The following is a 15,363-nucleotide window of genomic DNA, read 5'->3' as shown; positions in this document are numbered from 1 at the left end:
CTTTATCTCTCACCCTGTCTCCCTCTCTCCCCTTCTGTAGTATCCTGGTATGTCGGTACATAGCAAATGACAGGAATATTTGTTAAAGCTTGCCCAGGTTTATACAGAGTTTACTGAAGCATGTTAACAAAATGCTTTGTGCTTAGGCGAGAAGGAACGGCTCTGCACTTCAAGATTTAACAAAACAAAATAAATGTCCTAGGTTTAGACCTAGATATGTTTGCTTCTTAAATGCAAAACATCTCTCCATGAGCTCTGGGGCGTGTGAAGTAGTGGCACGCATGTTCTAACACGCAGTTGTGTTTTTATATGAGCTGCACTTCACTGCATTTTTCCCCCCGCATAGATTATTTAATGTTACGCAACTCCATTATAGAAAAAAAACCCCACAAACTTGACTTTGACCCTTCAGTGAGGATTGTACTTGCTCGTGATTTTTTTCAGGAAGCAGAGTTTTACAGTTAAGGCGGATCACATAAAGCTGAACTGTCCAGTGGAATTAGATTAGTGTCTATTTAACAAGCTGGATTTTGACTGGATGAGTTATCCAACTAATCAGCTTTATTTATTCACTATATTAAACTTTATTAGGCATGTTAAACCGGGATTAACTCCCTCATGCCCTTTTATACTAATCCTGCGAAGATCAGTACAGTCTAATAGCAAGTTTTAGGTCGTCACCCTGAGCCAAAATGACTCGAAATTTCCTTTAGATATCTATTCAATTTTTTGTTCAGGGTTGAGATTACAACCATATATTACTATGACAGCTTTTTTTATTTACTTCGTGTTTTTATTAATGTCATATCTCTAATTATGACACTTTGGGCTCGTTGAGCAGGTTTTTTGAGCAAGTTTCTATGGCGCTGGTGTAATCAGGTTTCACAACACCCTTGCTTCACTTGGCGTGAACCATGCTGGCAAACATTCTCACAGACAGGCTGATATTTACGTAAATATGTATAAGATTCATGTGAGAGACAGAAAGAAAAAACAAAAGCCGTTACACAGGACATTTATTTTTACAGTTATATGTTTAGTTGATTATTAGGTACAGATATTACCCTTACACCACTCTCTGGCCTTCGGTTAAGGTAAGACTAAATACGTCACACAGTATAGTTGGAGTGCTTTTCTTTCTTATCCCAGATGAACTGCGAACTATACTGTGCCGGTTTGAGTGCATTGTTGTCGTGGTGTGTTTGCCTGAAGTGTGTCAACTAGGATCAAAGCAAAGTAAATATGTGTGAAATTTAAGACAGAAATAAAGGAAGAAATGAATGGGTTATGTTAAGCATTTATCCTGACAAGCACAGTTTCATCACCCTATTCAACTCGTCAAGGATTTCCATCTGAAATCAGGTTAGAGTTGGAACTGTATAATGCAGGGCTAAGCAGAATGCTAATCATTTTATCCACTTGCTTATTTGGAGAGATATTATTATTATTATTATTAATTCAATTTCAATTTATTTGTATAGCGCTTTTAACAATGGACATTGACAAAGCAGCTTTACAGAAGTATAGAAACAGAGAGAGAGAGAAAAAAAAAGCTAAAGTTTAAAGTTAAGTAACTATTTTATCCTTAATGAGAGCAAGCCTGTGGCGAGGAAAAACTCCCTGAGATGATATGAGGAAGAAACCTTGAGAGGAACCAGGCTCAGAAGGGAACCTCATCCTCATTTGGGTGACACTGGACAGTAAATAATATAAATGTAAATAAATAACAATGTCCTTTCTACAAAAGCAACCAAGGGCTTATGAGGAGCTATTAGGTCAGTGTAGTTTCTGAGGTCATTATAGACACTAATTCCTTGCTGGTGCAAGCTGACAGATGTAATGGCAGATCTGTGACGGTGTGAAAGTCCCCAAGTGGCTCTGTAGACTGCAATCTGTTGGTATTATTATTATTATTATTATTTGCTATCTACCAACCATTTTTTACTACCTAAGACAGAAAGGTTGATGCCATGACCTTGTGAAAATACAGGCTAAAGAAAATGACGACACAACAGCTTCGTGTTCTTGTTGAGCTGTTGCTCTGTTCCACCTTTCCAGAATATTTAACATGACAGCGAGACAAAATGATGACAATTGAATGCCATTGAATGATGCTGACATCACAGACGACATCTGTATCTTTTACACAACAGATTTATTTGTAAAATGTATCTGTGCTTTTCTCATTACTGTTTCCACACACGATCCATTAACAAGAAACAAACAAAACAAACAAAAGTCTTGAAGCGGTCGGCTTCAGCTCAAGCTCAGACTGAAGTTCTACTTCTATCATAAGGCAATGAAAGTGAAGCGTCGGTGGTACCTGTATCGGTGTGCACGTTCATACAGTGGTCAGTAGAGTGTGTTTTACATGTATCTGTACAGGGTTCCAGAGTGAAAATATAATAAAAAATGCAAAAGAAACACTGCAAACATTCGTGGGATTAAAGAGAGACAATGTTTTCAGTATCAGCATTTATCAAGAGAAAGCAACCACTGTAGTTTAAATATTCATTTCCAATTGATATTTATGGGAAGTAGCAAATATTCTGTCAAAAATATAATTTTTTTCAGAAGTGTTGATTTTGAACATTTTTCTTAAAAACTTAATGCCATATAACATTTATTTAGGCATTCTGAAACATTTCACATTATGTACAGACACACACATGCACTCTGGGCAAATCTGTCTTGAAAAACTACAAACTTTCAAAATCTGGAAAGATTAGCACAGCATATGTACAAATTACACACATCCTTATATAAAGGCTATTTATAAATAATTCAAAGTTCCATGCTAGCTTTTGTGTAGCAGTTCTCAGATTTCACTGTGTGGGCACACATGAATGTGTGTGTGTGTGTACAATTCATTTAGAATAAGGAGAAGTCAGAAAGCGGTCATGAAGTGCTCTGCTGATGTAGGATTGAAAGAGTGGTGTAACTGTTGCAGCATTATCTCTCAGCATGCTCAGTAAACTCAACGCTGTACTATACAGATGTGCATTGGGCTCTGCTGGTGCCTTTTGTGTAGTGTGTGCTGCAGAAATTGCGATATAATGGTGCTTGTTCACAGTGGTTTAATACAGTGGTACAGAGACTGAGCAAACACTTAGCGATATTAGCTAACGCAATCTTAGCTCAGAGTCGGAGAGAGAGCTAGTACAGTTGTACTTGTTGATTTTTCGGTGTAAGTGATTGTTAATGTTGTATAGGCGACACGGCTAATGTGTCAGTTGTAACAGTGCTTAGGACATGCAGTAAACTTGTACCTGTATGCACATCAGGAAAAGCAATGTTGAACCGTTATATACATTCATTACTGTGTGTGATAGAGCTTTCAGTGTGACTTGGAAGATACAATAGATCACTGCATGTCCATTACCCACATACCGAGAAGAGAAATCACCCATTTTTTGATAGTAATCACAGTAAAAGCATTATTATAACGTTTTATGCCATTCATTCGGCAGTGTCCCGAGCCTGGATAAAATAGGAGGGTTGTATCAGGCATCTGGTGTAAAAACCTGTGCCAAATCATATATGCTGAGCAGATGATCTGCGGTGGCGAACCCGAAAAGGGAGCAACTACGGGTTAAGCATAATTCTATGATTTAAAAATAGGCGTGTGTGTGTGTGTTTTCTGTCAAGTGATGCCATCCTTTCATGACTTACAGTTTGAGACACAGTGCTGTTGCGGCACAATCAGGCAGCTGTACCTCAGATCACACCTGTGTTTTCTCACAGTCAGATAAAATGGAGGAAAAAATAGCATTAGACACTTCAACCGAAGAAAAGGGGGTTTTCACAAATGTGTCCCGCAAGACTGTACAGATCCAGCTGTTTAGTTTTGTTTTTTAATCAAAGAAGTGATCTACTTGTATCTGGATGTGTTACAAGTGTGCCAGCTCTCCTCTATGTACTCTGACACATTACTGTGTAGAATCCTCGTAAGTTATTATTGCAAACCTGAAAGGCTTCGAGGCGTTCGAAGGAAATGAAATGAGTGAAAAAGGAAATTTCAAGACAGTTCTTGTTTTTTTCATTTTAGCTGTAGATTTATCTATTAATGGTGTGCTTGTGTGTGTATTACCACTCATTTTGAATCACATCAGAAGTAGGAAAAAAACCTTTTTCTATCCACGAGACAGGCACAGAGTGGAGTTTTATAGCTTGTAGTGCTTGCTAAACTGAGCTATTGACACTTGCTAAAGCAAATAACATCGTCCTTCATGTTGTTTTGAATTCCTTAAATTAAGGCACTTCCCCACATGTGAGGGGTGATGGAATAGTAATAACAGTCTCTCTCTCTCTCTCTCTCTCTCTCGTTCTAACTTTCATGGTCATGTTTTTTCTCGTCAGCAGTATTCAGGGCTATTGGACAGTCAGAGCGAGGTCACAGTGGTCGGTTTTGACGAGTTGGAGTCACTACAAGAAGAGGGGGTGGAGCCTGTTTGTGGATTGAGCTCGTGGTTTGTGTTCTCCGTCAGTCTGCACACTTGCTCCTCTCCCTGCCGGATGAGTTCATCCAGGTGGCGTTGGCGGATGAGCAGGGCCGGTTTAGCCCGAATGTAGCGCCGATAGTCGTGCAGCTGCGCAGTGCTCAGATAGCCACCCAGGAACTGGAGCACGATGCGCTCACGGCGGTCCAGGTTCTCCTTCAGCTCACGTGCGTCTTCCTGCTGACTGCGCAGCTGCCTTTGTTTCTGCTGCAAGGACGTCTGGACACACACACAGACATGGAAATTTCATTAAAACAGTTTTTTAATACTGTATATAATACTGCAATCGCTGTCAAAGCAAACTAGCATATCAAAAGGTTGAGTAGTAAATAAGCATACAACCAAATTTATAACAGGGTTTAATGAATAGTTTGATGAATGAATGACCTTCACAGTCAGCTGAGCTTCACCCAGTGACCAACAATGGAAAGTTTTGGGATCATCAGTGCTTTCTGCCACCAATTACCAAAAACAACCAACAAATATTATTCAAGAAGAATGGCGCTGAACGTGAGTAGGAGCTGAATGTCATTTGGTTAAGGATCATTCTCAAGGGAGAGTGCAGAGTGAGCCATGAGCCAGTGAGTGTCTGAGGATTATGGGCCTTGCTCAGGGGCCCAACATTGGGAGATTGGCCACATCTATAACCTTAACCAGCTACCACTGCCCCTAAAATTGACCATGTTTCCATCCCGGTTGAAACCAAAAGCCTTTTGCGTCCTAGGCAAACGTAATAACCACCAGATTTACCTTTACATTTACATCTGCAGCATGTGGCAGTCTCACTTATCCAGAGTAACCTACAGAAGTGCTTTATAGTCTCAATCAAAGACATATCTCACGCTAGCACAATAAAGAGATCCATTATAGCACAGCAACAAAACCAAAGTATTATTATTATTATGATTATTATTAGTGTTGTTCATTTAAGTCTTTACTAACGAGGTAGATCTTAAGTCTTTGTCTTAAGACAGCCAGTGACTCACATAGCCAGGTGAGGTTGCTTCTATTACCTGGGTGTTAGTACAGAGAAGAGTCTTAATGCATGTCTTCTTTGTGGTGCATGGAATGCAAGGAATGCGCTACTGAGCAGGGTTTGATAAGTGTTTTCATGCAGGTGTGACTGCCCTGGCTTTGTAGGTGATTGTTAGGGCTTTAAATTTGATGAGTTCAGCTACAGGACTCTAGTGGAAAGAGAAAAGTAATTGAGCGATGTGAGACTTTGGGTGGCTGAAGTCATGCAGCTGCATACAGATGGAGTAACAGGGGTTAACTGGGACATAGTGCAAGACCTGCTTAGAGCCAGTTGCCGTAAGTTAACAAGAGACCCGAGCGACAAGCAACCTCTGATTTGAGGTTGAGGTCAGGACTCATAGACTCAAAGACACTCATCCATGTCTTTATGGACCTTGCTTTGTGCACTGGTGTGCAGTCATGCTGGAACAGGAAGGGGTCATCCCTAAACTGTTCCTACAACTCTCACATTTTTATCCGGGCTTGGGACAGGAACTGAGAATACACTGACTTGTCCAAACCTTAAGTGGCTGAATTGGTTCCCCGCTCGGGAATCAGACCGAGGCCACGGCAGTGACAGTGTGGGACACTAGCCACTGGACCACCAGGGAATGTGTATTGTCACACTGTCTCTAAACAGACAAACTGCCACATTATGGAACCTTGGGCTTGCTTGATATTGATTTATGTTATTAGTGTAGTTAAATACTAACCTACACTTCAATTAGCAGCCACTAATGTTGTGTGCAAACTTTTTAAGCCAAACCAAAATAAAATTTTCGGATTCAAAAAAGCCGTGGGAAATACTGATTTTCCTGACAACGCTCATGTAGTGACTTACATGTCGTGACTGCAAAAACTTTATAAAAGTACACACACAGCTGGGAGCATGAAATAAACAATAGAAATAAAGACCGAAAGACAGAAGTGGAAGTAAGTGTGACTCAGAATGAACAAAAGGGGTAAAGACTCAAAGACAGAAGTGGAAGTCATTTTAACTCACTTCAACGCCAATAAAAATATTTAATAATAATATGCAGGTGCTAAATCTGCCAGCAACTGCCATTGGCATTTCTTTACAGTTTATGGTCCTCTGTGTACACTACTGCATTTCTTTCATCTTAATCAAATGAGCAGTTGTCTTTGTCCTTGTATTTAATTTATGGTTTCGTGTTCGCTTCATTATAAAATGACTGTTTTTCACAATATTTACTTGATGCCATTCTTAGTCCCTGATCTAGTGAACTAGCATGATGATAACAGTTTATAGTGACTACAAAGCACTTCTTTAATGTCAAGTACGTACTTGACATTAAAGAAGTGCTTTGTGTTAAATTTATGAAATATATAGCGATCAGCCATAACATTATGAGCAGTGAGAGGTGAAGTGAATAACACTGATGATCTCCTCATCATGGCACCTATTAGTGGGTGGGATATATTAGGCAGCAAGTGAACATTTTGTCCTCAAAGTTGATGTTAGAAGCAGGAAAAATGGACAAGTGTAAGGATTTGAGCGAGTTTGACAAGGGCCAAATTGTGATGGTAAATGAATCTGGTTTGTCATCTGCAGCAGATTATCAGCTGATATTCAGTGTTGCATATTGCACATCACTGGTCAGGGTGGGATTTTCAAAAAACAAAACACAACAATTAGGAAATCCTTCAGGAGTAGGAGTGTGCTCAAAGTGACTAAAAACGCCTTTCCCAGCACTGTACTACACAATATCTATTGACTCTGGAAATATTTTTAGTCTAACCAAGTACATTTAGCTTCTAATGTTCACCGCTCAGCTGTTTTCTTCCACCGAGCCGACGACCAGTTAACAGCTCCCCACTGTAGAGACTTTTCTATGCAACGCCTAATGGCCAAAATTCCCAGAGGAACCTTGATGTGATGTAAACAACTGTATCTAGCACTGAATGAGTCGGCTCCTTAAGCCTTTATAAAAATAAAAGAAAAAGTATAGCTCTTAGGACTTTATGACCTGAACCAAATAAAATATAACTGGTAATATTTCCTATCATCTATTTAGGATGATTTAGATATCATTATATTATTGGAAAAAATGTTAGAAATACACTGTAATGGATTTCAGATCAATTCTGTGGTATTCATCAACACATTTAAATTAGGACAATGAAGGGTGTTTACAGAAATATTAGAATGTACATTTTTTTTGTAGAAATGTAAGCACTTCTGAGGTAATTCACACACACACACACACACACTGCAAAAAAAATCAAGTGCTTGTGTATTTTCCAGTTCTGAGCAGTATCCCAGGTGAACTGAATTTTGGTGTAATGTTAGATAATTATAAGATATTAAGACATCAAGTCTATTTCAATTAAACCGTTCAAATGTCAGTCTAGTGCCACCTGCTGGCCACGACACTGCATATGTCCAGTAAATAATGCTCGCGCTTACATTTTTCATGTTACTTAACAACGTCTAGCTACACACATACCACTGGTGGTTTTATTTGGTTTGAATAAAGAGACATTTTCGTAAATATTGGAACATTCTTACTTTGGGAGCAGCAACACTAAACCCTCTAGGTGTGTTTAGGGTTCCAATGAGAATCAGTTTCATTTAATCAATAGGAATTAATATGAGCGGAATTTACAGTATGTGTAGGAAGCATTAGGCAGTGCTGTTTAATAGATGTAGAGTATGTTAATAACAGTATTGAGTCAGCATCAGGAAATGTTATTGGGTGTCATTTTTTTAATCAGCTTATTGCTATGTTTTGGGTCATTGCTAGTGATCTGTGATCTATTCTTAAATTTCGGCGGTATGCAAATCAGACAAAAGGTTTTTTTAATTGCGCGTGGATTCATTTTATCCTAGGGCTCAGGAAACGTGGAACCTAAGCCCGTGGGTTTGTTAAAAATAAATGCTTAAAAACATGTAACGTCTTACTCTTTCCCCATATATATATATATTTTTAGATAATTGATAGTAATACAAGACGATTTGGATAACCTAATAATATTAAGGAAAACAAGAAGGGTGTATAATTTATGAAATCTTACAGAAGTTTCTGTGCTAATCTCTAAAGCTTGCTGATTTCATTTCATTTAAATGTCTGCCCTCTCTTCTGTCACAACACACATCGCAATATCTATTAAGACGTAATGAGTAATGGGGGTGAAACAGAACACTAACACACCCGTACTGGGATGTTTGCGTGTCTAAATGGGGCTTTTATAAAGCAGTCGCACCTACAACTCCACTCCCATCACATCCATACTGTAACCTTCATTAGGACGCTAATGCCTGTAAATTCTAATCCTGAAACCAAATCACACACACACACACACGAGAAAAGAAAACCTTCCCACACAGTCTGCGTGCTATACATGGCACCTTGAATTTCATTCTTCTGAATAGTATCAGATGTTCAGCAGCATTAACGGATTACTGATCCGTCATTATTCACACATTTAAGCAGGATTTTTCGCTCAGCCTGAAGGACACACCTACTAAGTATTTCCTGTCTTAATGTGTGCTGTTTTCTCTCTGTGCTGTTCATGCAACCATTCCAAAAATCAAAGTCTTACTTTCTTCACTTCAGGTTTTACTAACATCACTATACAAGTAGACTGATTAAACTTTGCGTGTTATTTCCATGTGATGTCTGCGCTTAACATTTCAGAAACTGCTGAACACCTGGGAATTTCACACACACAACAGCATCTACAGTGAAAACAGAATGGTGCGAGAAACAAAAAACATCCTGTGTATAGCAATTCTATGAAGGGAAGTGCCATGCTGGGGAGAGAGGTCAGATAAGAATGACCGGGCCGGTTTGAGCTGACAGGAAGTCTATGGAACATCAAATAAGCACTCCCTGTAGGTGAGCAGAAAAGCATCACAGAGTGCACAAGACAACTGATTTGTGTTTATAGTGCAGTCTGTTTGTGAGTTATTCAACTGTTTCATTCAAAGAGGAAAAGACTTCAATTGAATTCAACTGGAATTTTGATTACTCGACAGAGCAAATACGCAGAGTCGAAACTGATGAGATAACAATTTGTTCTTCCTATGTATGTAGACAAGACCATTTCCTGTTTATAAACCCTGTTTACGTGCTCTGTGTCTAGAGATCAGCACTAAATCACTCTTTAATTGCTTTATTAATTTGGATTTTATAAATTATAAGTTTTAATTTTTATATAACCTTTTTGATAATATATATAGAAATATATATATCCAGCAGCAGGATCCAGTGCTTGATCCTTTGGACCGGGTTCTCAGGCAGGGACCCAACCCAGCCACTGAGGGCTTAACTTTCAGTGCTGGTCCCAAGCCTGGATGAAATGAGGGTTGTGTCAGGAAGAGCATCTGGCGTAAAACCTGTGCCAAAATCAAATATACAGATCTGCTGTGGTGACCACGAGCAGGGGGAAAACAAAGGACAACACATATGGTTGTTGTTGTTGTTTTTTTTTTTAAATCATAGGTTGCTTTATACACCATATTGCCAAAAGGTTTGGGACGCCTGCCTTTACATGCACATGAATGTAATATGGAGTTGGTCCGTCTCTTTGCAGCCATAACAGCTTCAACTCTTCTGGGAAGGCTTTCCACAAGGTTTAGGAGTGTGTTTATGGGAATTTTTGACCATTCCTCTAGAAGTGCATTTGTGAGGTCAGGCACTGATGTTGGACGAGAAGGTCTGGCTCGCAGTCTCCGCTCTAATTCATCCCAAAGGTGTTCTATCAGGTTGAGGTCAGGACTCTTTCCGGGTCAGTCAAGTTCCTCCACACCAAACTCACTCATCCTTGTCTTTATGGACCTTGCTTTGTGGACTGGTGTGCAGTCATGTTGGAACAGAAAGGGGTCATCCCCAAACTGTTCCCACAACCCTCACATTTTTACCTGGGCTTGGGGCAGGCACTGAGAATACAATGACTTCTCCAAACCTTAAGTGGCTGAATTGGTTCCCCAAACTGTTCCCACAAAGTTGGGAGCATGAAATTGTCCAAAATGTCTTGGTATGCTGAAGCATTAAGAGTTCCTTTTACTGGAACTAAGGGGTCAAGCCCAACCCCCGAAACACAACACCTGAATTCAATGATTTGAAGGGGTGTCCCAAAACTTTTGGCAATATAGTGTAGGTTTACCCTACAATTTAATTTGGAACTTAATAATGATTTTTTATACCCATGAAAACAGCCACGTATACAGCCACACATAGTTATAGGACCTGGACTAAGATCAGTGCAGCATTTGCAAGCATGTGTTTAAACCTCTCACCCTTTCCTCAGTGCTTTCCTTCTCTGTCTCCCTCTGCAGGGCATTAAGGGCGTTTTCCACACGTGCCAGACGTCCGCTCAGGGAAAGCAGCAGGTTGACGATTTTTTCCAAGTCACCAATAAACATACGATACTTCTCGCACTCGTTGGGTTTGCAGTGCTCCTGCACCAGCTCCTCTATCCTGCAGCCCAGAGCACTGTAGCACTGCTGCTCCTCCGCCAGTCTCTTTCTCTCCATCCGCAAAGCCTCCAAACTCACAGTCAGAGCCTGCAGGAGCTCCACCTTCAGGAGCACAGGATACACTGCACTAAGTACAATCTCTAGCACATACTGTATATTATTCTTCTCTGAAAGGACAACGAATGGAAGCTAGAAGGACTTATTCTGAGTTTTCTATTCTGAAGTTAAATGTATTTCTGTCCAGAAATCTTATGAATGGGTGAGAATCAAACCTTCTTCTCATTCAATTTGGTCTCTTCTTCATCCAGATCAGTCTCTATCCGTCCCTCAGTGGCTTTCACACGAGCCTCTGGAGCAACAAACACCGCAGTCTGGGCACTGTGTGAAGTAACACACACACACACACAAAATTAAAAAAAAGCACTTAATGGACAGTCAGTTTTGTCTTCACTTGATGTGTAAATTCTGCTCTGTGTTTAGTCTTAGCCTTTAATGTTGTCGTACTGTGTGTGTGTTGTACATATTCTTATTTTGTTTCATCACATATTTTGTTTTAGCAGAAGCCTGGGAACATCATGAATCCTTGCACATTATGATAATATTATGTGGCTTAAGTTATTACTGTTATTTCTCATATATTTAATAAAAAAAAAATCAGTCAAAAAATGTTTTTCTGATGTTCTCTAACATCCTGTCCCACTTCAAGTGGAATGGAGACACACAAAAGTCACACGGTCTCACACAGACATACACAAAACACAAAACCCTGATCACAGATGAACTGGATTCCACTCAGCAAACAGGGCAGAAGTAACTGTCACACTCTTGCACACACAATGGCATTAATGACGCATATTTCCAGACAGAACAGCTACTGCGTCATGTCATGCACAGCTCGATTCCTCTAATCTGTCCTCACATGGCACAAAGCTCACGGAAACATCCACTGCAAAGGCTTAGATGTACGGTATATACTGTAATGAATAACGTGTAGTATCCCGTAAAAATGCACCTTCATACTGGAGTACTATTTTCTAACATTCACATTCAATTCAATTTAATATTCAGTTTCAAATTTATTTATGTTTAAAAACAATAACAACAATATTTCTATTGAAACTTATATACAGTATAGTAAGCAATCAAGCTGAAGATGTTCCAGCTTCTCACCACTAGGTGTCAGTGTCGTATTGCTTTTCCATGTAGAACGCCATTAAACTTAAAACCTTCAAATTAAACACAAGTACCCACTGTAATCAAATGTTGGTTATGCCATCTGGTTAATATTTTACGATTTCTTCTCACTAGTCTACAGTTCCGAAAGCTTTATTCACATTTATCTTAAAGTGACAAGGGCTAACAAAGCTCCGGGGGTTTCACTCTCAATACATTTTTATCAACATAATCTTACAAAACTATTATCCTCATTACTAAATGTGTGCGAGAATATTATGACAATCCATCAAGTAACCGCTGGTTGGACAATGAAGACAAATAAGGAGGTCTGTTACTTTGTGCAAACACATCAATCCATTCACATCAAAACATTCAATCATTCCATAATAATAAGAATTTCCCATAATACCTGAAAAAAGAGACATGATTTTCTTACCTTTCACTTGCTTGACTGCTGCTGATCTTCCCTTGTAGCCATGGAGCAGATGAGCAGGAAGGGAAGATGTCCTCCATCAAGTCCAGCATAGTGGTGCTTGCCCAGATGTCCAGAAGAGGAGCGAGAGCCTCGTCTTGGCTTACCAGCTCCCGGGCCAGAGTCTCCACCCGGACCTCCGCCTCCGTGCGCTCTCTCCTGGCCAGCAGTGGTGACTCAGGGCTTTCTAAAAGCTCTTCTGGCTCAGGTTCGGAGATCACAGCAGCCACATTGGTGATAGGGGGCTCAGAGGTTACTGACAGGGATGAGATGGAGTTATGCAACTGATCGTCTCTTTCTTGGTGGGAGGTCGTGACAGACAGATGCTGAGAGACGCTGTAATGAAAAGCATGCACGGTCTTTAGGTCATCTTTTCCATTTTATGTATTTATTTATTTAATGCAATTCATGACATGCATTGAAGCATTGACAAGGGTGCTTTAGTACAAATAAGATTCATAAAAATAGATTCATTTAGCTTTATCACTAAGCACTTTGTCCTGGACACGGCCATGGTGAATCTAAAAGCAGACATTAACCTGAAAAATAAGGCATGAGGGCCTATTTTTGTGCAAGCACAAGCATTTTAGGTTAAACCAGCTTTTCTGTTTCTTTCAGCTGTTATTGTCATTGCTAGAAATTAGTTATGGTTAATTATGCTGCTGTGATGTGGATGGAGCTGTACAATTGGGCACTTGACAATGAAATTTAGTCACACCAGTAGGATTATGAAATCTACTTCAAGGACTTCAAGGACTCAAGTATAAAAGGATCTACTAATTAAAGCTGATACTACAATAAATAACAAAAAAGTTGTGGCTACCTAATGTGAATAGGCCAGTTGATGCATAATTTTAAAAATCATATTATTAATAGAATCGATAAAATATACAGTGAGATTGATTGAGTAAAGGATGAGCTTTTTCACCCCTGTGTGGTTCAGGGCAGTTGTTTTTTTTCTCTCTCCTGAGCTGAGCTGAAATTAAGGTGAGCCGTGGGACCTTGAGTTTGATTTTCGTCATGATTTTGCTTTGTGCGTGTGCTTAACAGTGCAATGCTCTGAATCACCCCCACAAAACAAAATCAGGAAAGAGTAATAAAAAAGAATGGATGGGAATCAAAGAAAGAGCTCCATTTCCTGCCACCTACATCCCTATTCCCAGCACATCAACCAGGGTTTACACATTATGTTAGTTTTTGAATCTTTGGAATCAACTGAATATCACAAAACAATGAGAGACCAGCAGAGATGGCTGAGTGTAAAGCACCATTTGCTGTGGAAACTGTATGGCAATAATTGTACCATGTTTATCTTGTATATTACACCTCATTACACAAGCATTAAATAACATGCAAGGTCACAAAGTCAGTAATTATCAGTAGTCTTGGTAAAGAGGGAAATATGCTCAAACAATATCTTCAATCACTTGTCCAATGTATTGCTATAAAAACAACCTCTAGAAGTATTTTCTTCTGTGAGATTGGAAATCTTGTAACTCGTAATTAACAATGCTAGCACACTGAGACAGTTGTGAGTATGTGTGTGTTTGTACCTGTTCAGTTTCTGTGATTCTTGAGACACTGTGACATCAAGGGACTCTTCCTTTATCTGAGGCTGGGCTGATGGGCAGGGAACTGAAGGTTCCTCAGAAAAGTTTTCTTCTCTGCTTAAGAGTGGCTGTAGTGGTGGAGAGGTTGGAGATAAAAACACTTCATCCTCCTCCTGTGATACAGCTGCAGATGAGGCAAAGCCAATACTGGACTCTGAGATCCGGAGAGAGGTGAGGGACTTAATGGGAGAGTTGGAAGCTTTGGGAGAAGTGGGCAATCCAGAATGGCATGACCTGTTAGCTGAAGAGAAAGATGTGACTGACTCTCTGACTTTTTGGTCATTCTCTGAATCATTTAGAGCTTCTTTGGAGCTGTTGACATTGACAGAATTTGGATTGTCCATTCCTGACAATAGATTTTCTGGGACAGTGCCTGGGAAAGTGATGGCATCTAGGTTGGGTTGGCATTGTGTCTTGGTACTTTGCCACTCTAAAGAGGAGAATGGACAGGGCAATCCGACAGAAGCTGCCAGGCCTGAGGCGCTATGGGATCGGGGTCGGTCTGAGAGGCGCTGTCGCTCCCTCCTTATCACAGGTGGGTTCAGCTGAGTCAGACCAGGGTTTAGCTGAGAGCTCTGCTCCAGACAAACTTCACTTGATGACCTTTTCTCAGGTGCGTCACTCCCTGTTGTTCTGTTCCACATACAGAAAGAATAAAAAGTGTTTGCAAGGTGACAAAAACACCATATTTAAAGACATCTTCACATTATATAAAGCATACCTGAGATTTAAAAGCTAATAAAATATTAAATCTTTAAAGCTGTATGATGAAATATGAAAGGTAAGAGATTCCAATGGAGAAAAAATTTGGATTTGTTTTCCAAATTGATCGTTTGCCAGTTCCCATTCACTAATCAGCTCTCCCATACCAACTGGAGAGAGTGAAGGCTAACACATACTGCCTCCAGTACACGTGCAACCAGCTACTACATCTTTTGAACCACACAGCAGCATAACATTGAGAGGAAACTGCTGCACCTTCAACACATATATGAGTTCAGAGCCGGCCAAGATTGGCTAGTGTTGTACTGAATGTCAGAGACGTTTTGGCAGATTAGTAGTTTGGAAAGTGTTCGGAAGTGTCCACCTCTGGTCCCTTGAGCAAGGCCCTTAACCCTCAATTGCTCAGTTGTATAAGATGGGATAAAA

General features: G+C 39.9%; 1 protein-coding gene across 5 annotated transcripts in view; it reads right to left on the bottom strand.

The window, feature by feature from the left end:
* Positions 1 to 2,138: 2,138 nt before the first annotated feature.
* The window catches only part of shroom3 (shroom family member 3), a 76,403-nt gene continuing 63,178 nt past the window's right edge, over positions 2,139 to 15,363 (bottom strand). For all 5 annotated transcript variants that reach the window (XM_058416481.1, XM_058416482.1, XM_058416486.1 and 2 more), the window contains 5 exons: positions 14,158 to 14,847; positions 12,569 to 12,940; positions 11,229 to 11,334; positions 10,777 to 11,058; positions 2,139 to 4,718 (listed from right to left, as the gene is read on the bottom strand). In XM_058416481.1, the coding sequence (XP_058272464.1) occupies positions 4,383 to 4,718; positions 10,777 to 11,058; positions 11,229 to 11,334; positions 12,569 to 12,940; positions 14,158 to 14,847 (1,786 nt within the window). In that variant the 3' untranslated portion in view covers positions 2,139 to 4,382. The remainder of the gene's footprint in view (positions 4,719 to 10,776; positions 11,059 to 11,228; positions 11,335 to 12,568; positions 12,941 to 14,157; positions 14,848 to 15,363) is intronic.

The sequence above is a fragment of the Hemibagrus wyckioides genome, linkage group LG18 (genome assembly GCF_019097595.1).
Source record: "Hemibagrus wyckioides isolate EC202008001 linkage group LG18, SWU_Hwy_1.0, whole genome shotgun sequence".
NCBI classification, from domain to species: Eukaryota; Metazoa; Chordata; class Actinopteri; order Siluriformes; family Bagridae; genus Hemibagrus; species Hemibagrus wyckioides.
Note: the sequence above shows the minus strand (reverse complement) of the source record. Positions and strands in the feature narration are given on the sequence as shown.